This window comes from Lineus longissimus, chromosome 18 (assembly GCF_910592395.1).
Source record: "Lineus longissimus chromosome 18, tnLinLong1.2, whole genome shotgun sequence".
Classification (NCBI taxonomy): Eukaryota; Metazoa; Nemertea; class Pilidiophora; order Heteronemertea; family Lineidae; genus Lineus; species Lineus longissimus.
The window spans coordinates 5,803,974-5,824,182 of NC_088325.1; the positions used below are offsets into that span (position 1 = coordinate 5,803,974).

General features: G+C 45.0%; 1 protein-coding gene across 1 annotated transcript in view; it reads left to right on the plus strand.

The window, feature by feature from the left end:
- Positions 1-16,791, plus strand: part of LOC135502495 (hemicentin-1-like) — a 34,072-nt gene extending 17,281 nt beyond the window's left edge. Inside the window, exons 4-11 of the mRNA XM_064795395.1 lie at positions 301-561; positions 991-1,281; positions 2,242-2,502; positions 3,275-3,577; positions 9,809-10,126; positions 13,374-13,658; positions 13,836-13,911; positions 14,279-16,791. Coding sequence (XP_064651465.1) covers positions 301-561; positions 991-1,281; positions 2,242-2,502; positions 3,275-3,577; positions 9,809-10,126; positions 13,374-13,658; positions 13,836-13,911; positions 14,279-14,804 — 2,321 coding nt within the window. The 3' untranslated portion in view covers positions 14,805-16,791. The remainder of the gene's footprint in view (positions 1-300; positions 562-990; positions 1,282-2,241; positions 2,503-3,274; positions 3,578-9,808; positions 10,127-13,373; positions 13,659-13,835; positions 13,912-14,278) is intronic.
- Positions 16,792-20,209: the final 3,418 nt, after the last annotated feature.

Genomic DNA, 20,209 nt, shown 5'->3' on the forward strand with positions numbered 1-20,209 from the left:
ATAAATTATAGACATTTTTAAAACTATAAAAGGTAAATTAATCACAGCAGTCATTTTACTTGCTTTTCAATAAGTTAAAATAAGGCATTAGTACTTACTCCTCTGAACTCAATATCTCAATTTTTGGAACCTCTCTATTTTGAGCCCAGGATCTTCAAGCTTCAAACCTCAAATTTCCTGCCATCGCACCCTCTCATGGTGTTAAAAAAACTATGGATTCGATATGGGCCAGAGAAAATTATAATTATCTTGCTTGCTCATAAAACGACATTATCTTATCCTTTCCTTTCGTTCGTAAAGTGCCACCACACACGCCTACAGTGACTGGCCTGGACAAACCAGTGGGTGTAGGGACGACACATACCTTGACATGCGATGCCCACCAGCCGGGAATATCAAACTCCATCGCCTATACCTGGTATAAGGACAACATCGCCAAAGCTACTCTCAGTGATCTGTCCTTTAATCCGGTCTCGAAAGCAGATGCCGGATCATATAGGTGTGAAGCGAAGAATGCTGTTGCAACTACAACTAGCAAGAGTCTAGACTTTGAAGTGTATTGTAAGTATGCTGGAATAATGATACCAAGAAATAATAACGACTAAAAATATGGAAACAAGACTATGTCATCGTATCTGGCACTAGGTACCACTTTCAGACAATAGGGGATCGTCCAAGATAAATCAGCCTGAGTTTGTAATGAAATCGACAGTGATAAGCGACTGAGCAGATTACTCCTATCTTCTACCTCTATATTGTCGTTGAAACTTCTTCTAGGGGTATGAACTTTAATTAACGAAGCGAAGTTTAATCATGAAATATTAACCTTTGATAGAGTAAGATTGATGAAGCAGGGTGTGTAACACGCATTGGTTAAGCATTTCATACAACGTGTGTAACATGCACTGACGTACTAAATTACGTCCTGATATCCAATCAAACACAGTATTTAGTTTTTGCTAACTTTGCCAACCGTATCTTTAATTGCAGACCCACCTAATACAATAACCCTTTCATCAACAAAATCAGTGCGTCCATTAAACCAACGAGAGACATTCACCTGTATGACCTCTGGAAGTAACCCGCCCAATCCAATACTGACCATCTACCGAGATAAGGGCGGGAAAAAGGAGCTTCTTACTAGACCTGGGCCAACAATCCTATTGAATGATCGGACGATGGCAAAATCAGACAACCAGGCCAAGTTTTATTGCGAGTCGAGTGTGAGCGGCTATCCGAGTATGTTCAAGAAATCCAATGAGATTACGTATACAGTATATTGTAAGTCAAAAGTGATACAGAGGCAAAACTATCCGTGAAATTGAATCCTTTACAAAATCAATAAAAAGTTGTCGTTAAAGACGTTTCTGTCTAGAATTTTCATGGATGCTGTAGAATGTTCTAATAACATTAAACAAAATTTGAAAGCTTTTATTCATATACGATTTAAATGGTTGACCCCTTTCACCTTTTGACAAAAGATTCTGGTGAATCTATCATTGATTGTGACCGGTGTGAAAAAGTAAAGTATTGTTTATTATCGTGTCACCCCTACTGAAAGGGCCAGCCAGCTCTGACTTATGAGACACTCTTTACTTCCAAACTCCTATCTCTAATGCTTCGCCAGCGAAGAAGCAGTTTGTACCCTGCTGGCGGCTAAACCAACCGGCTCCATCGGAAAGAGGTTCCCAACGGGCCTCAAACTTTTGACTGCCCGTTCACAAGGCAGACGTCTTAACCACTATAGGCCATCGAGATAGACGTGTATTAACTTGAATCATCAAAGATCCGTTACAGTCCTGGTCATAACTGACATACCCTCTTCTTTGGGTAAACTGGTGCCACGTAACCTCGCCGGCAGCTTACCCCCAACTCATGATGTGGTTGTGAAGGTTTCGCGTATGCTACGCGTAACCAAGTATAGATTAGATTGTTAAATCCATTTTAGATTCTGTAAATCATACTTGGCGTAACATAATGCAAAATACACTGCGATCCTCATGCGCGAAAGGTGTGTGTAAGGTGCACGCAGCTCACTCCAAGGTCATGTAGATTGTGTTTGGAGCATTAGTGCAACCCACATGCAGGTTTGTGAACAAGGGACTTTAGTTATTACTTGGACTGTAATGCCATGTAAATCAGTATGATAATGTCCATGGTTGGCAGTGTCTGTGGACTGATATCTATATATTTTTCGAGTACAAAGAATGATTGTGGGATATAAAATGATTCCCTTTTCAGATCCACACACCGTGACCTTGCTGACTAACTCAACAAGGACAGTGGTAGCAGGAACGACCTTCACCTCAACCTGCAATGCCACTGGTGGAAACCCAGAGAACGTCAAGCAGTACAGGTGGACACGAAACGGAAAGACGCTGCAGTCGACGTCCCGTGTTTATTACCGTTACGACGTGAAATATGACGACGGAGGAAACTATGGGTGCACTGCAACAAATGATGGTGGTTCCACATCAGACAGTATGAACATAACTGTAAATTGTAAGTTCTCTCCTTTAACCCTTTCACTGCCTGTGCACGGTAGTACCTTGCATAGCAAAATGTCATCATCCTGTGAAATGGGAAATGTATTCGTATTTGCTCTTGCTGGTTAAGGCCTAACAATATCCATTAAACCTGCTGGGTGGGGGGTTGATGTTATCATGTTAATAGGAGATAATAAGATTCATCCTATTTGTGACCCGTCACAGCAAAACCAGGCGCATGTCGCTCTGAGCTTGGCAGTTTGAGACGGACTGCTGATCAATTCTCTATTGTCTGCCTTTTGTGAAATATGAGCACATCAATTTCTTCCATTATCTCCTGGTGTCACTTTGGCTCATCTTCTGTGCCACATGCGCCTGGTTTTGCTGTGACGGGTCACATTTTTCAGACCCACCAATATGGAACCCTGCACTTCCTGAAGTCCTGATATATCCTAACGATATTAGAGAGTGTATAAGGCTAGGACTTAATACAGTGGAACCTCCCTTAGCGGACACCACTAGGGACAACCTCTCTATTAGGGACACTAGTTTTGGTCCCAAATTGGTATTTTCCATTCAATTTGACCTCTCCAATCAGGACACCTCTCTATTAAGGACTGCATTTGTCAGTCCCGAGAGTGTCCTTAATAGAGAGGTTCTACTGTACTTTTTACTGCGATGTTACGGGCAAAAAGGTATCAGGACGAAGCTGTTTTGACGCTACAATGTGTTCCTTGGACATTTATATCATGTTAATAGGAGATAATAAGATTCATTGTATTTTTCAGACCCACCAATATGGAACCCTGCACTTCCTGAAGTCCTGACAACGACCGCCACCTTGAACCAGCCGGCCAAATTCACTCTCCACGTCATAGCTAACCCAGTCGCTACGGTTGCTACCTGGTTCCGCTACCACAGCTCTACAAACTTCACAGCCCTGGACTCCGATTTCACCCCTGCAAAGGTCAATGAGACGACGTACACTTTAGAGATAAAATCAGTAAAGCAAGACTATTTTGGGCAATATAAGGTGGATGTCACAAGCCCAACTGGTCCAAGCGCATTCATTTTCAAATTGACACCACCTGGTAAGTGTTAGGAGATGCCACCAGTGAATTCAGGTCCAAAGTTGATAAGTGGGTAGCTTTCCACCATCAGCTCAGTCATGAAGATCAATCTCTAGATTCTCTCAGGAACTCCAATGGTGCTTGTTATCAGAACACTGGACCTCCCGAGGTGATAAGTGCCTGTGATATATCATCTTATAATTATTGGCACAAGCCGTTTTCATAACCATGAAGTCTTAAATCTTTTCCTCATATCATGTAACCTTGAATATGTGCTATACAAAATAAATTTAAGGCTAGGTAGAGTAGACAACCTGAATGTAGGGTATGTACAGGTAAACCTCGCTGATATAGTAGACCAACAGTAATTAAAATTTCTTCTGACCAATGTGGGCTTCCTGCTGAGACAGATCCATGCAAGATACCGCATGAACATCAATAAATATTTTGCTTCAATGATGACTCTAGACTTGACCCCTAGCTTGTTTTGGAAACCTGAAGACAAGGAGGGGTCGAGGATTTGATAGTGGCTAAAGAAATCTGCATGGCATGGTAGTGTGAACTCGGATCTCGGCGTGCACTCGCGTGGATGGAAAGTTATTTCGCGCCAGGACATGCGCGTACTAAGAATAACGAATGACGCGCTTTTTTTACTATCTAAGAGCTGAAACAAATTTGGAAAACCATTAAAGACGTTCTGGAAATAGTTTACTGATGAACCAGAAAACAAACATAGCCGATAATTACTTTAATACCGTTTTCTTCCAACTTAGTTATCAGAAATACACAATTTAAATGTCCATTCAGATGTTTCCTTGCATCGGCTATCGTTTAAGCATACTAAGAAGTTTTGTGCAAGGTCAAGGTCATTGGGGGAAGGTCAAGGTCAAATGAAGATTCAATTTTTTGGGTGGAAAAACTGGACAAACGGCGTACAAGGAACCTACTTTATCAAGAAACTTGTATCTTCTACCTCGTTTCCTACGTACACGAACTAACGATCTTTGTGGGACGAGGATGTGCAACCTCGGCACCACGGGTTGTGCATGCGCATGTGCATGTGGTACTCCTGTCTGGACAGGGAACGGGTACATAGCTAACCTCATCCCAGCGAAATCAGTTGTCGGTGGGGTCGATAACAAGGTAGGTTGTTCTTATAAACCAGGTTTAAAAAATAGTTTATTAGACATAAACCTGTTTTTCAAAGATAAACTTGGTTGTTTGCTTGATGAACCAAGCTATATTGAATAAATAATGGACATTTCGGTGAAAAACTTACATTTTAGGTGATAAACTTAGGTTTTGTGTTGAAAAACCAGTATTTTTCATCATAAAATATAGGTTTATGGAAAAAAAACTTAATCTATGAGGCAGAAAATTTTTTTTTTTTACATATAAACTTATATTTTTCAAACAACCTGGTTTATTAGGAGAAAAAATAGGTTGTTTTAAAAAATATATTTCTTTCAGACAAACTTAGTTGATCAGCCATTAAACCAATTTTTATTGAAGAAATATAGGTTGTTTGAATAACTGTACACTCCGCTTGCCATAGGCGTAATGTATCAGTAATGTTTAAGGATCCATCCCTTGGATTGTGATTGTATGACAAAATACCACGGCAATTGTTTTACTGTCTTTTCATCGATGTAAGACCGGTTCATTATGCTTAATGCAGACGCCTATCGCGAGCACAGGGCACAATACCATTTCACTCATTGGTCGAAAGTTGAATGAAGTAGGTGTGTTACTAGTAGAAGGACAGATTGGCCTAACGAGACACATAGGATATGCAAAGCGCTCGCGTTTATTGTGGTTTGCGGTCTGAGTTTGCGGTTTCAGTGCGGTTTTTCGGTTTGGGTCTGTTTGATAGATCAACGTTAACCCTTTCTCACATAAAACGCGTTGGAGTGGGCATCACAGGCCTTTTGGGGGCTCTACCAGCATCGCTTCAAGACAGCGACGCTTCATGCATTAAGGTTTATTCAGATTGGCTTTCATCCAATCTTTATTCATCTTTTTTTGCCTTTATTCATTGTTTTTATTTTTTATTTCTCATTTCTTTTTTTTAAAATATTTTTTATTCATTATTTTGGATTTTTATTCTGGTCCGGTTGCCGATTGTCTCTGTTGACCCGATTGCTTACTGCCCTGCTATCTCAGGCTCAAACTCATCAGGCAGATTGAGGAATTGAGGAATTCTACCCCCTGTTCGTCGTCATCGTCGTCATCTGGAACTGGGTGTGGACCTGCGTCTATGTTCTGTGGGCGTAACGCTTTCTCAAATCCATGCTCGACGACCTCTGGGCTGATCGCTTCCAAGGCACGGCTGACGATGTTGACAACATCTCTGAGTCCAATTGGATCACACTGGCCTGCTTCGTTGGTGTTTTCGGTCTTCCATGACTTCCATGCCTGTCTGGCGTGACATTTGAAGGATCTCATGACAGCCACATCCAGGGGTTGTGCCAAAGGTGTTAATCCGGCCGGTACAAAGTTGAGTCTGCCCCCTTCTGCAGTGAGACGATTCCTGAAGTTCTCCGTTCGATTTACTCTGAACTGATCCACCAAAAGTATGAAATGTTCAGCATGGGCCTCATGGACGTATGGGATGAAGATTTCGTCAAGCCAATGGTGAATCGTCTCCTGTCTGACCCATCCCGTGGCGGACGATGCGACCACAACGTTTTCGGGCAACCCGGCCTCTTCCAGAGCTCGAAGCGCGCGAACAAATCCTCTTCTCGGAAAGGTGATGTTGGCTCGCATCTTATCGCCATTCGCCGCCACGCAAAGTGTAACAGAACATCCCAGCTTTGGATTCTTCCTGGAGATTCGTACATCAACAGCCTTGCCGCCTTTCTCATTGAGGGTGTACATTAGGCGGATGTCAAAAAGGAGGAAAGTCTGGTCCATGTTGAAAAACAGGCGCATTGGTATACCAAAATTTTCGATGGTGTTGGTTATTTCATCGCGAAAGTTTCGAACCAGGATAACGGCGTTTTCTGGAATAGTGGTAGTGTTCTTCGTGACTTTTCGCAGGCTGATGTCCTTCCTCTTCATAAAAAGTTCCACCCAGCCGTTGGATGCATGGAAATCATGCATTAGTGGTTTTGCCTCTATGGCGAGTTGTCGGCGCTCTTCTGGGAGGGCATCCCACCAGGTCTGGAATAGTTGCACGGCCTTCTCCTGGACATCCTGGATCACAACAGGTAGACGTCTTGGCCGAACATCCCAGAACCAAATTTCTAGTTGGTCTTCGACCTCAGGCCAGTAACCAATCAACCTCTGCTTCACCTTTCGGTCTTTGCCCCGGTTCTGCTCCTCCTTCTATTCCAGGTCATGACGGTTCCACCTGCGAAACGTCTCAAAAGGTATGTTGTGGTGGTTGGCAAATTATGTCATCGTTCGCACAGTGCCATTTCCAATGGCAATCTCAAAGTCTCGCAGGTATCGCAGCTTCTCCGACACGGAATAATTACGCTTTCTTTTAGGCAGTGGCTCATCCATATTTCTACAAGTTGTAGGCAAGGCAAGAAGAGGTTTCCGACAGTACCCAAACTTTATATACGCCTGAAACCTCACTGATTACTCAATAGTTTTTGCCCTTTTAGGCCCACATAATGTCCAACTAAAATGCTAAGGTAATTCTCCCGGATTCCAAACTATGGACCAGACATTGTTGTTCGAAGTTCCTTGCCTTTTTTACGCTTTTTAAGGTACTCAAATTTTGAGATCAAACACCCCGTAAAAACCGGTGGAGTATTTTGTGGGACACCCCGTATTATTCCGCCACGGCACTCGTCCGTACAAATGACGCAACCCTATTAGGTCACCTGCGAAACATACAGCAGCCCCTCTAAAACCTAGGCCTGCCTTCTAAGTTGACAGTCTACTGCTATTGGTCGTTACCATGCGTGTATTGTGATCCTCTACTACGTACAATCATAAGGTGGGTTTGGCCTGAATATTAGGAACCGGTGGTTTGTCGATGAAAAGACAGTATAATCGCATGGATGGCACCATGGCCCAAATCATTTATTATGGGAAAACAGTGGATTGACTTTGACCAAATTATTTTCTTTTGTCTTGCTTCAAGCCCCAAAAAGTAGGAGAAATAATGATAATTTTACAACGAAATTACACATCAAAATTGCTGCGACAACCTCAAAGTCGACAAGACGTTTATGAACTAAGTCTGCCGTTACGTACACTCCATCATTCAGTAACATGCCTCTAGGAACTGAATCGTCCATTTGCTATCTTCTTTCCACAAATTGCCTGTCGAACAGCGACGCCAATTGCCAGTTGTTGTGGCATTTCCGAGGTACTGGAGTACAGTGTTTTGGGTCAGATGTTTTGGGCTGTTCTTGTGGATACGAAAATAAACTCTGTAGTCAGAGCAATCCCCTTTGCATTTCGGCTGGCCAGTGAAGTTTTTCCATCCATTGACAATGGTGTGTTTGGCCTTTGCACAGCTTCCAACAAAAGAAACTGCACAGTTCCTTTGGTACATGCTGATCAACTGTATCCGTCAGCGAACCCGTAAAATACCACTTTTCTGATTTACTGTGTGAACGTGTGAAAACAACAACTCAGTCATTCAGTATTTGAAAGTGAAAGTGAAAGCACATGACGTGAAGCTATTGGCTTTTGGCATTGGCAGCAATCCGGTACCATCAGTGAAGTTACTACAAGTAAAACGCCAATTCAGTATTCCCAAAAAATTATCAATGCAGGTTCTGGCCTTGAGTATACACTACTCCTCTTTAACTTTATTTTGTTGCTTCAAACACTTTCATCAGAGCTGCATTGATACTTTGTATCACATGGGGGGGGGGGGAAGATATGTGTTAAACAAGGGTGCGCTTGTTGGTTCAGCTTCGAAAAAGCCTCCGTCTAAGTTTTAATTCTAGAGGTTTTTGTAGATTTAAAGGGGGTCGTTGAGTTTAAAGTTTTATATGGCATGTCTTGTTGAAATTGAATCTTATAGCTTACAGCTTATAAAATTAATACGTACTAGCAATTACCCGTGGGAGGATGGGGCATGGACACATGGAGTGTTCGGAAAAGCTACTTGATATTCGGGGGGGGGGGGGTAAGAATAACCAACAGACACAAACATTTGTATTTTATATTGATTATAATTTGGCCTTTATTTTCCCCTTCAAATTTGCTGATTACGTACTTTTGACTGAAACAACTTCTCTCTGAAAATTTAACCAAACGTTTAAACCCGTGTTCCATACAGAGTCCTTTTGTGATGTCAAGGTTCGGAGAAGCATAACAATCGCACCCTATTTCAAGTAATTGTTTGAGGGAGAATTATCCGCTCAATCCTGATGAAGAGAAACAAGCCTGGCGGCGACTCTGATCACGTAGGGGTGTGGCTTTGGTTGTGGGTGTGGCAGGAGGGGTCTGTAGGCATGTTGATACCATTTAACAATGAATCTGTTGTTATGATAGGGTAGGTGATGGTACAAATATGAAGAAAGAGTTTGAGTTATGAAATGTAAAAGTACACTTTATTATTTTCTCTTGGTACATGTGAACTGATGGCAATGAATAAGGATTTTCGGTACATGGCAGTTTTGTGGAGAAGATATACAATATACTAGTAGTAAGTTTGGCAGGTAGTTGTTTACAATGTACATATTTTAACATTGTGATAGTTACACATGAAATTCAGAGAAGAGTACTAGTATACTAGTTGTAGTATATTTACAGGAGGACTAGCGATTGTCAGTGGGTGCCTGGACGATTTGTGCAAATTAATCAACAGTTTATAGTACAGGAGTATGTAGAATCTCAGTCAAAAGTAGTTGCAATAGGGGTATCTCACATCTCCATGAGTTTCACAGTATGTCGAAATTGATAATGTTCAATAGCATCCACAGGATTGGTCTCCTAACCGGGGAAACCGATAAAGGCTGAAAATAGAATGGGTCAGAAATGACGGATTTCCCCCTCAAAATGGCCTTTAATAGCATTCTTCAAAAACAGTACCGAAACTACACAATCATTCGTTACAATTATTTAGCTGAATTCGTTACCAAAAAATACATATAATTCGCATGTAATTCTATCTGACACGCATTTTTCGTTCATCATACCGTTCTTGCGGTGACACCAATCACAGAGAATATTGACGTCAATGCCAAACACATGTAGTTCATGACTCCAACTGAGAAGTTGAAAAACCAAATGTACACATCAATCTCATAACTGTAGATCACAACAGTTGCTTCATTTTAGGTCCGCCCTCTGCACCCAGCATTCTCAAAGTAGTCAACTCATCTGCCGTAGCAGTGACCCTCAAATGGATCTCAGAATTCAATGGTGATTCGGAGCAGAGATTTTACATCCAATACAAGAAGTCTGCAGAAAACTGGGATGTTGCAACGGAGGTTCCCAAAGGAGGAATAACTGATCCAGGTCTCAAGAAAGCCGTGTATCATAAGGTTATGGGTCTTGAGTCGAATGTCTGGTATATGTTTCGGGTGCGCAGCAATAATTCTATGCCGGGAACTCACGCGAGTAACTTCAGCAACATAACATCAGGGAAAACACCAGGTTTGTGAATACTGTAGTTTCATGAAAATAACACCACTTCGGGATATTCAAGGCCAGGTGTGGCGGGGATAGTAGTCCTAGGGCTGATAGTCCGTGTAACAATAGCCCGCATTGCCAAATGTTTTGGTTAGGGTTAGCGGTACAATAGATCATGCTGCTTAATTGGTCAAATACAATGCTACCGGACTATGACTCCAGGGGGACAATATCCGCTGTCACACCGGCCTCTTCTCTCGAGTCTATTCGCAGGAGGTAACCAATGAGTGACTTCGCTGGCCCTTGTGATGGCTCAGTCGAGCTGTCACGGTTACGCTAAACCACTTATTACCGCAGCCCTATTGAGTCGAAGTGTTGTGGGCCTCCAGGTGGATGAGTGCGCATGTGGAATGACGTAAATGGTAAGGCCACTCGCCGACCGTTTATACAGGTTGTCTCATAAAACTGAAGCACCTTTTAGATTGATCCAAACCCCCCAAAACAAAAAAGTCCTTATTGAAACTCTGAAGAAAAATCTACGAATGCTTGCATTAGTATATAAAAGCAAAGTGAGATTCAGGCAATGATAGTAGTCACGAAATTCCGAAGAAAAACGAGGAGCTCATCCTCTGTTTTTCTACAACCCTCTTTTTTATTTAGACTCTCTAGGCCTACGTGGGAGAAAACAGAATCGAAGTTTCTAGGATTTGTGGTTTTCTTGAGTAATTCTAGGGCCTCCTAGGCCTATGAATGAAGCCCCACTGAGGGTACCCACATTGCAGGCAACCTGTGCGACAATGGATGCTGTAGAGCTGCTGAGAAAATGACGCCGGCGCTACACCGTGACATAAAAACTTGCCTACCTGAGAGACCAGGAGGCACTGGCGAACAGTACGGTGCGCAGTATGAGAGAGTTCGCCGCCCACTATAACATCCCCTGGGAGACGTTTAGAAGGTGGAATCTCGAGGACCTCGAGCAGAAGCAAGAACAAGGGCATGGCCGGAAGAAGACGGTGATGGAGCCCCGTGATCCGTTATGGCCACAGGTTGAGGACCAGCTTTACCAATGGCTGCAGCATATGAGAGAGCGTCGCCTCGCAGTCTCCGTTCTCGACATTCAAGATAAGGCGTTGGTAGTGTGGCAAAGCTGGTGGAATGAGGAAGCCCAAGATGTCAGAGAAGGGATTCAGCATTGTCGCCCTCAGCTATGGGATTTCAACGCATCCATAGGCTGGGTGGAGTGCTTGATGAAGAGACGCCATGTGTCCTTACGGAAGGTGACCAAGAATACAACGACCGTCCCTGCTGATGCTGCTGCAAGGATCCAGACCTTCTGAGATGCGTTACTGGGAGCACCGATCGTCTTGATATACAGATGCGCTTCTTCTTTAACATGGACCAAACCTTTGTCCTGTTTGATATGAGAACCATGTACACGGCCAACACCACGGGGGAGAAGGCCATAGACGTCCGATCATCCAGGTCCAATACCAAGCTAGGATACACCGTCACCCTCTGCATCGCAGCCTCTGGAGCAAAGTTGCCGGCGGACATCACCTTCCCCAGAAGAGGTTTCGTCCGGGTGTTTGCAGCCCTCCAAGACAACCCACCAGCAGATGTAAAGATTACCCAATCGGAACCTGGTTGGATGAGGGAGGAAACGGCGCACCACTGGTTAGATGAAGTCCTATCACCCTACGTCACCGACAACGAGACCGAGCAGTTCCTGTTAATCGTCGATCATTATCAGGTCCACCGGACAGAGAACTTCCGGACGAGAGTCCGCGACATGAGAGGCAGCCTGGATTATGTACCTGCTGGTTGCACATCCCTCGTACAACCGTTAGACGTTGTAGTCATGAAGTCCTTCAAATGTCACGTACGGCGACAATGGAAATCGTGGAAGAAGGACCACACGGACGAACGAGGAGACTGCCCTCACATCGGCCTGAGAGACGTGACCAACATCATCAGAGATGCCTGGGATGGTGTTGATGAGGACGTTATCGTCAACTGATTTGAAGCATCGTTTCGACCAAGGCCAATCGAAGCTGGACCACATGCTATATTGGAGGAGGAAGAGGAGACTGCCGTCGATGGACCAGAGTTCGTGAATGTAGTCGAGGAGGACATTGTGATGGACTTGTATTGACTGTGGGTGTTGTGAATGATTGTGGGTACGATTCTGAAAGCTAGACAATCTAATAATGTGTATATTTAGCTTTGAAAAAAAATTGAATCGGGATATGCATCGTCTCTTTTTTTATTCCTTCACTGATCACTTCGGACAAGACTGTACATTCAGAGGGATGTTCGGTTTTGTCTCCAGATATGTGACGGACAACTTCTCATTCTTACCAATTTCGCGCTGCAAAGTATCTTTGAAAGCCCGAAGCTGGTAAGGGATGATAAGACCCGAAGACATGTTCTATTACCTCCCTGAGCAGCGCCTCACTTTGAAAGGGCAGGTCAGTCCCTAAAACCAGCAGAAGCCAATATGTCAGTTGAACTTTTTTCATGGACACCCTGTACACTATCAGCCATTAGCACTGGGACACCCTTTACGCTACCAATGACGATTAGTTGAAAATGTTCTGGGAGACTCAGTACAATGGCCGAAGGCCCGATCCCATTATCCCATTCATAGGAGACCTACGAATCGGTTTCAACAACCCAAACAATAAGGATTGGACTCGAAACTGAAGTATATTGGATATGAGGCCTGGACAACCCTCTCTGGAATCCTAGCCAATGATCGGCCTTCTCAACAGCTCTGTTCGCCACCCTATGAGTCAGGGGCGGCGACACCGGCTGTTAATGAAGTGGTGTTATTTTCATGAAACTACAGTATGTTTTATAGACTTTTATAGAATCTCGATCTCTTCAGCTACTTGGTTCACACCTGGATAAGCTGCATTATTTACCTCTTCGGCAATGTACGCCATGCGTTTATCAATACTCTCAGCAGTGCCTTTAACATTTGAACCTGTCTTTAAATAGCTAGGACGAGAAGCTGAGATGCGCCCCCGGTGTCTAATGAGATAGAGAAATGGTTGGTCAGATTTCGCAACTTCGCCAAGTGATCGGACGTGCGGCAAACTCCACAAGTAGGCAATTCCATTTCTCCGTAAATAGAGTTTCACCACTGGGGATGCTGATTCAAAAAAGGAGTGTTCTGTATACAAACGTTCTGCCCATGCCATACCCTCATCATATGCATGGCCTTTGTTCAAACCATTTCTTTTAAAATGTTTGTTTATCTAATTTGCAGAGAAACCCGAACTGTCCCTCATATCTGTAAATCGGATACGTAAAAAAGTAACCGTGGAATGGGAACGAGTGACCGGAAAATATACAGGGCTAAAGATCAGATACTGCCTGACCGGCACGGACGACTGCATGACTTACGCCGTGCCTAAACCAGAGGAAACCCATGCAACCTTTTTTGTTGATCCCGATAAGACATATTATTATTATGTACTGGTCGAAGATGGTGATGATGTTGTATACAGGAGCAGGTTCTTCAATGATGAAGTTGATGACAAGATAAACATAGGTGAGTCCAGTTAGCTTTAGCTAACTATGGACAGATAAAAGCTCGACAGATCGAACATAGAAACACCGATTTTAACATGTCCTGATCATCTCTTCATTCATATAAACTGCATGGTCTCTGGCTATAAAGCCTAAGTTTGAAGAAGATAAAATCCAAATTTTGTTTTTCTCTTTACAGGTGTTGCTGCTGTAGGCGGTCTGGTTGGAGCAGGCATTGTAGCGATAACAGGCGTCATTCTGGCTGTTGTTCTATGGTAAGATACTTTAATCAGATACATGTCTGTTGGTGAAACGTCGGGTACTCAACAGATTTCGCTGAAGTTGAAGGAGGGGTGGGGTAGTTTTTGACACTGGCTTCTTGGTCACACTTTAATAAGCTGTCAACACATTAAGGAAACTGATGAAATATTACTCAAATATTCCTTGGAATTATTATCAAACGTTGATGGTTCATTGTGAGTTGGCTAATCAATAATATAGGAACGTAATTTGACATACAATGTGAAATTAGCCTGCCATGCACTCGCGACGTTTTGATATTAATCGCTGTTTGCATGCAGTGACGAGATTCCCAACTTCCACATCTTAGCCTCTTTGATAAAACTGTATTTACTTCTGTAGGAAACGTGGTCTGGTGCGATGGGGAAAGAGGCACAGTCACCGACCTGAAAATGACACCGTTGATTACGATGATACCAGAGTTGAATTCACAACACCCGGGAATCGCCCTATACACACCTCCGCCAACATTGGGACTGGGTACGCTAATGTTGTGTTTCACCCTGAACGCTCGCTTGAACAACCCCCACAGCCAATGCCTATGGGGCACCACCTTTCAGTTCACGGAATCCGTGGGAATGAGCCCGCCGACTCAAACGATGTCGTGGACGGTGAAGTGGGTGCGTACGATTACGCGACATGGCAGCAGGGTGTCCCAGGTCAACTCAGAATCCTAGAAGAGGGGCAGCCTGACCAAAGCACAGCAGAGAGCAGTTCAGGCAAAGCTAATCGGGGCCATGGTCGTACTCCATGTCGTTTGAATGACAATATGGCAAACGAGCAAGAGTCACTATATGCGCATATTGATCCAGAAGGGCCAGTGAAGCATGGAGAGTATTTGGACTTCAGACAACTAAGTTCAGAATAATAGGGTATCCTCATCCCAATAGGCGGCGCTGATTATGAATTGGATATACCCTAGTGACAGTCAGCACCACGTCGGGGCGGCCGTGGTTTTGCTGGTACCCTATTGAGACCTATATGAAAACTCTTGAAGGGACACCCATGTCGAGGTGTTTGTCTGTACTTTTGACAACATCGACGTACAGTTGGCGCCCGTGTATAACATGATGTACTGTATTGTTAACGTAGTATATAGGGAAGGTTGTGACCGTCAGTTACGTCAACCGGTTTTCGTTGATACTTGACTCCATCAAGGCCGCATAATTCCGCTGAAAAACTTTAACAGCTAGAAGTTATTTTTGCCGCAAAAAAGTCGTTACCAGTATATCTTCACAAATAACGGTTTTTGTAATATATTGCGTACATTTGAGCACTATGACAGAAGTACTGTGGTAGCGTACCTGGATATGGATCAAAGTCGAGCTTCCTGACGTAACCGAAGGTCTCCACCAGTCCAATCAAGGTATAGATATGAACGATATACAAAGTCTGCATTATACGTATGTACACCCGAGAAGAGTCTAGCAGCCCTATTGGTGGGGAGGTAACTATAGTAGACACAATTTTTATGGAGTTTTAAGGATTTTAAGGGTAATTCGTTGAAGGAGAACTTTCTCTCATTAGACTAACTGATGGAGTGCGGCGAACGTGTTCGAATGCGGGCTTGGCGATTGCTCCCCGAATCTGGTGATTAAAAAGCAATTCGCCGTTCATTACTCCGAGTGGAAGACCATGCGTTTGTTCGGTTCTTCGCCGAGTACGAATACTTCTCTTCTTGGTAAAGAAGAACGTGTTTTCCTTCGGCAGAAGCCGCCTATACGCGCGGTGTCTACCGAGACGAGCTCGCTCGCTCTTGCTTTCGGTACTTTAGCCCTTTGCCGGTGTTGTTGGTGGAGTCGATGTGTGTATTATATAATCATATTTATAATCATATTTATTCATGTAAATTAAATTACATTACAAATGTGCAAAAGTACAAGTGCAACAAAAGTACAAAAAGTGATGACAAAGAAATGAAAGACCCTCCCAATCCCTACATAATTATAAGGCATAGACATTTTCACAGGGCTACCCAGTACAGAGTACCCCAAGAATTACATTCATATTGTCGATATCTATCCCCGAAAGTGAGTCTCTATACATTAAAAAATATCTGATAACAGCAGCAGTTTGCTGCAGTCTATAAAACTCGGCCTTTAAAGGTACCTTGAAAGTTAGAGGAACGTGGTTTCTGGGTATATCTAACTCACTAGCCAAGTGTGAGAGTGTATTTGATACATTGGAGCCACTGCCATTCAAAAAAAGCGTACTCGCAAGATTAACATAGATATTGGAATTGTTTACAGCCTTACGATAAAAGTTTAAAAATCTGTTTTGTAACTATATTTTTATTGAACAGGTATCTAATATTAGTGGCAACAGGGCACAATGAGTCCAAGGGTGAAGTCTACATAATTTCCGAACCGCTTTTCTCCATGCTGTATATAATACGCCTACTACTTTATTATTTAAATCCCACAGGACTGCACCATAGAGTGACGTGCATGAGTAAAAAAGTTTGATTTTTGTTTCAAAATTGCAAAAATAAAATTTTGATATTAGGACATTTACCCGCCTATTGAAATCTGATACTGTTTTATGTATGTCTTGATTATTTACCCTCATTCCAATTAAGTTTCCTAAATGGAGAGCAGTAGCTTCAGCAGTTACAGGAATACCCTGAAAAGTGATAACTATTGGTATAAGATTTCCACCACCCGGTTCCAGACAGAAATATAACAACTGACATTTCGCGGGATTGAATTTGATGCTATAATCATTTGAGTATAATATAGAAACTTGTAATTGTGTGTATTACGGGCAGTGTGCTTGGCGTTGCCGTTTTTTACATTGCCACGGCAGCAATTTTTGGACGTTTCTTTGAAGCCGCCTAAAATTTTGCCCGCTTCTAGAGCGGAATAAAATTAATGAATGCAAAATTCGTTTTCAATGGCTGTTTTATTACTGCTTAGACGTATAGTAGAATATATTCCGTTTTCCGCCACCCCTACACATTTCCAGCAGGTGTCTTGGTATTTAATTGAGTAAGAATTTGTTGTCGAGAACCTCTTTTCTAATTCTAAACTCTTGTTTGGCTAAAGCGTTGACTTTTCTATCGTTCCCCATCAATTGTTTTTCGTTCGAGAATTGTTTCGTACACTCCGTCATACTCCTGGCCATACGGGCTTGTGTTTGCAATGTAGGCACATGGCCGCCGTTTCCGTGCCCTTTTCGGCAATCCATTGCTCGGCGAGCTCCTGACAAACACATTTCGAGTGTCGGGATGGGCTCTTAGCGCCTCCTCCAATTCTCGGCTGTTTATTGTCGGTTAATTTTCTATGGTCACGCCTTTGTGACGCCAGTTCGCTGTTCGGCTCTTGTCGATCTCCAGGAACGAGTCTTATTCGAACATGGCGATCAAACTGGGGGTGGTTGGCAGGTCGACGCTGGTCGTGATGCTCGCGCTCACGGTGCCCGATTTGACTAGTTGTAACGCGTTCGTTCCTACATCGTCTGGCGCCAAGTTTAACATGTACAGGCTGTGTCCGTTTATGTATTCCGACACGGTGATTCCGTTGCTCTGCTGCCCCGACTACAGCTTGTTTCCGCGCATCGTTGCCATGTAGGCATCCGCCACGTTCTTGTTGGCGTAGTCCAATTTCAGTTCACCGTATTAGGGTAGTTCTCTCGCCCACGCTCAATTTCACGCTGCTGACGTCGAAGTGCATAAAATTAAACGGGTTTTTATCTAGCGCTCCGTTTCGGGCCCCACTCTCCACTAGTCCCAGGACCACGCGTCTTGGCAAGGTGCCCGGGTAAAAGTTCTGCTCCTCGATGGCCCAAGTTCTGTTGGCCGCCGGCTGGTAATGGCGCATCTCTACCCTGGTCACCGGATACTTGGTGTTGGCCGTCATCAACCAGTCTTCGTGCGCCCCTGCAATCACCGGCGACCCTTTCTTAACGCTGGCGTTGAACATCACCTGGTCGTGCTCTCCGACATGAGGCAATTTTTTTTGTCAGTTCGATGCGCATGCATTGGCACCTGGCTCACGACAGTTTGTTCTGCTGGAACATTTCGTGGTGGATGGTGCCGTCCATTACGAAGGCACGCTGGTATTTGGTCAACTTGAATCGATTGACTGCCCCTCTGTTACTCTCTGTCCCGTCGCTGACGGTTGCGCCGGTTGTTTCCAGATCGGTATGATCTTTGTAGTAGCCGCCCAGAGGCAGCAGGTGCTCCTTGGCATCTGTGGTGTGGTTTAATATGGCTTCCATCATGGCGCGATGTGGGTACAGGGTGGTACTCGAACCGACCACCTCGCTGCCCACTTGCACCACCACCTGTTTGAAGAAGCTGGCAAGCGGGTAGTTGACACGTACACGTACACGTTCACGGACACTACCACGCTACTTGAACTGACCGCGGTGGTGGGTGCCACCAGTTGGATTCGACCTTCTTCCATTGTCGTTTGTTTGGGTTTCGTCTCGAACAATTCCAACTCGCCTTTCCTACGAATGCACGAGTCCGCATCTACGATGGACATGGCTGGTCGTGTTGGCGGCTGCCCCTCGTTCTATTCCCTAATCGAAAATCACTTCTGTCTTTTTTTGTCCCGCTGCTCAGTCCTGCCGGTGTTTGCACGACGTCTTTTGCGCCTGTTGGTGGCGGGAGTGCCTTTGACGGGGGCGACGGGCGTCACAGGGCCTATATCTCGTTTTAGCCCGACGCTCTGGTCGCTTAGCGCTTTGGTCGCCTCCCCGACAGCCCTGCGGCCCACATTTTTCAGCCTCGCCATACCCCTTGTCTTCACGGCGCTGGCTAAATCGGACTCGCCCGAAGCCACGACCTGGGCCACGGCCATCAGCTTCGGCGGATCGATAGGTCTCGCATCTAGCCAACCCAACCATAGTTCTCGCCTTATTGCCTACTTTATCGCAATGCGCCTGTTCGACCTCCGTCACACGGCCTATTTTTTCCCCTGCCAGTTGGATCACTTGCGGGACCACTCCTTGGCGCTGTACGGATCCCACCTTTTTTTATCTTGGTGCTTTTCCCCTCCTTCCTGCCGCTCTCGGCGTCGTTGCCCTTGTCCTCGTCCCACAGAAGTGGCATCATTGACAGCGATCGTTCTAGCGCATGGCTCTTCGGCGGACTAGGCGGTGTGGGTGGCGCGGGGTCAGGCCACAACTCCCTTGCGCTTGCGGCCGAGTTGTCGCCTGTCTTTCGCAAGACCAGAGATGACAGCCAGCCGGCGGGGGACTCGACATTGTCGCCGGCTCCTTTGTCGGTGTTCTTGCAGCGGCCGCTTCTTGCTTCCCGCCGGTTTTTGCCGCCGGGGCCTGCCGTTCGGAGGCTCAGCAGGCGGCGATGCCGGAGAGGATGGTTGTGGTTGGTTTTTCTTTCGCTCCTCCAATTCTTTCAACCATTGAGCTACGATTTTCCGCTTGCCGCTGCTTTTTGCCCTCGTGCTGCCATTCTTTCCCGTATCGAGTGTTCCAGTTGCCCCCCCCCTTGTTTTGCCGGCTCGACCGTAGCTCTGCCCCGAGCACCTGCCATATACCTCTGCCGTTCTCCCCACTCGCTCTACGGCACGCCAGCCTCTCGGGGCACCAACCACCCGCCTGGTACGCGAATTTCGATTAGTTTCGATAGCGCAATCCTCTACTTCCTTTTGGTTGTATGTTATTGACTTCTTCTGGAGCCAGCAGGAAATGCAGCGCTCGGATGATGTTCCTGTCCCCCAGTCGTTCTCCGTTCAGCATTATTTCGTAGGAGTCGTCGTGTACATGGTTTGAGTGACGATCCATGTAGTCTCTGACAATTCTCATCAAAAACGGGTGCGCCCTTCCCACCAGACCAGTGTACTTTTCGATCAAATTTGTTTGGCGCCACCTCCTCTGTCTTGGCTTTGTGCTAGGCCGAGTGGCTCTACGGAGCCCGTTTCTTGGTCGGCCCATTGTTTCATGACCATTGCGTGAAGTCTACGTTCGGCGTCGGCCACCGCCGCCCGATCATCCCGCCTTCGGCCGCCCTCGACCTCGCGCCGTTGCTTTTCGCATCTTGCTCGGCTCGATGTAGCTTGTAGAATGACCATGGAATGATGGCCGCTTTTGCGAATCCCCTCTCCCTTTCATTCTCGAAGAAGGCGGTGGCGGCCATTTCCTCCTTTCCCTACTTTTACCGGTGAGACTACTGATAAACCCTCCTATGGCACTTACAGCCAGTGGGATCAACGAACCCAGGAATCATCCGCTTTGCGCCGGCAGTTCTTTTTTCTTGCGATGCTAGTGCCTCGCTGTTTCAGTTGGCGAACTAATCTTCTGTACCTC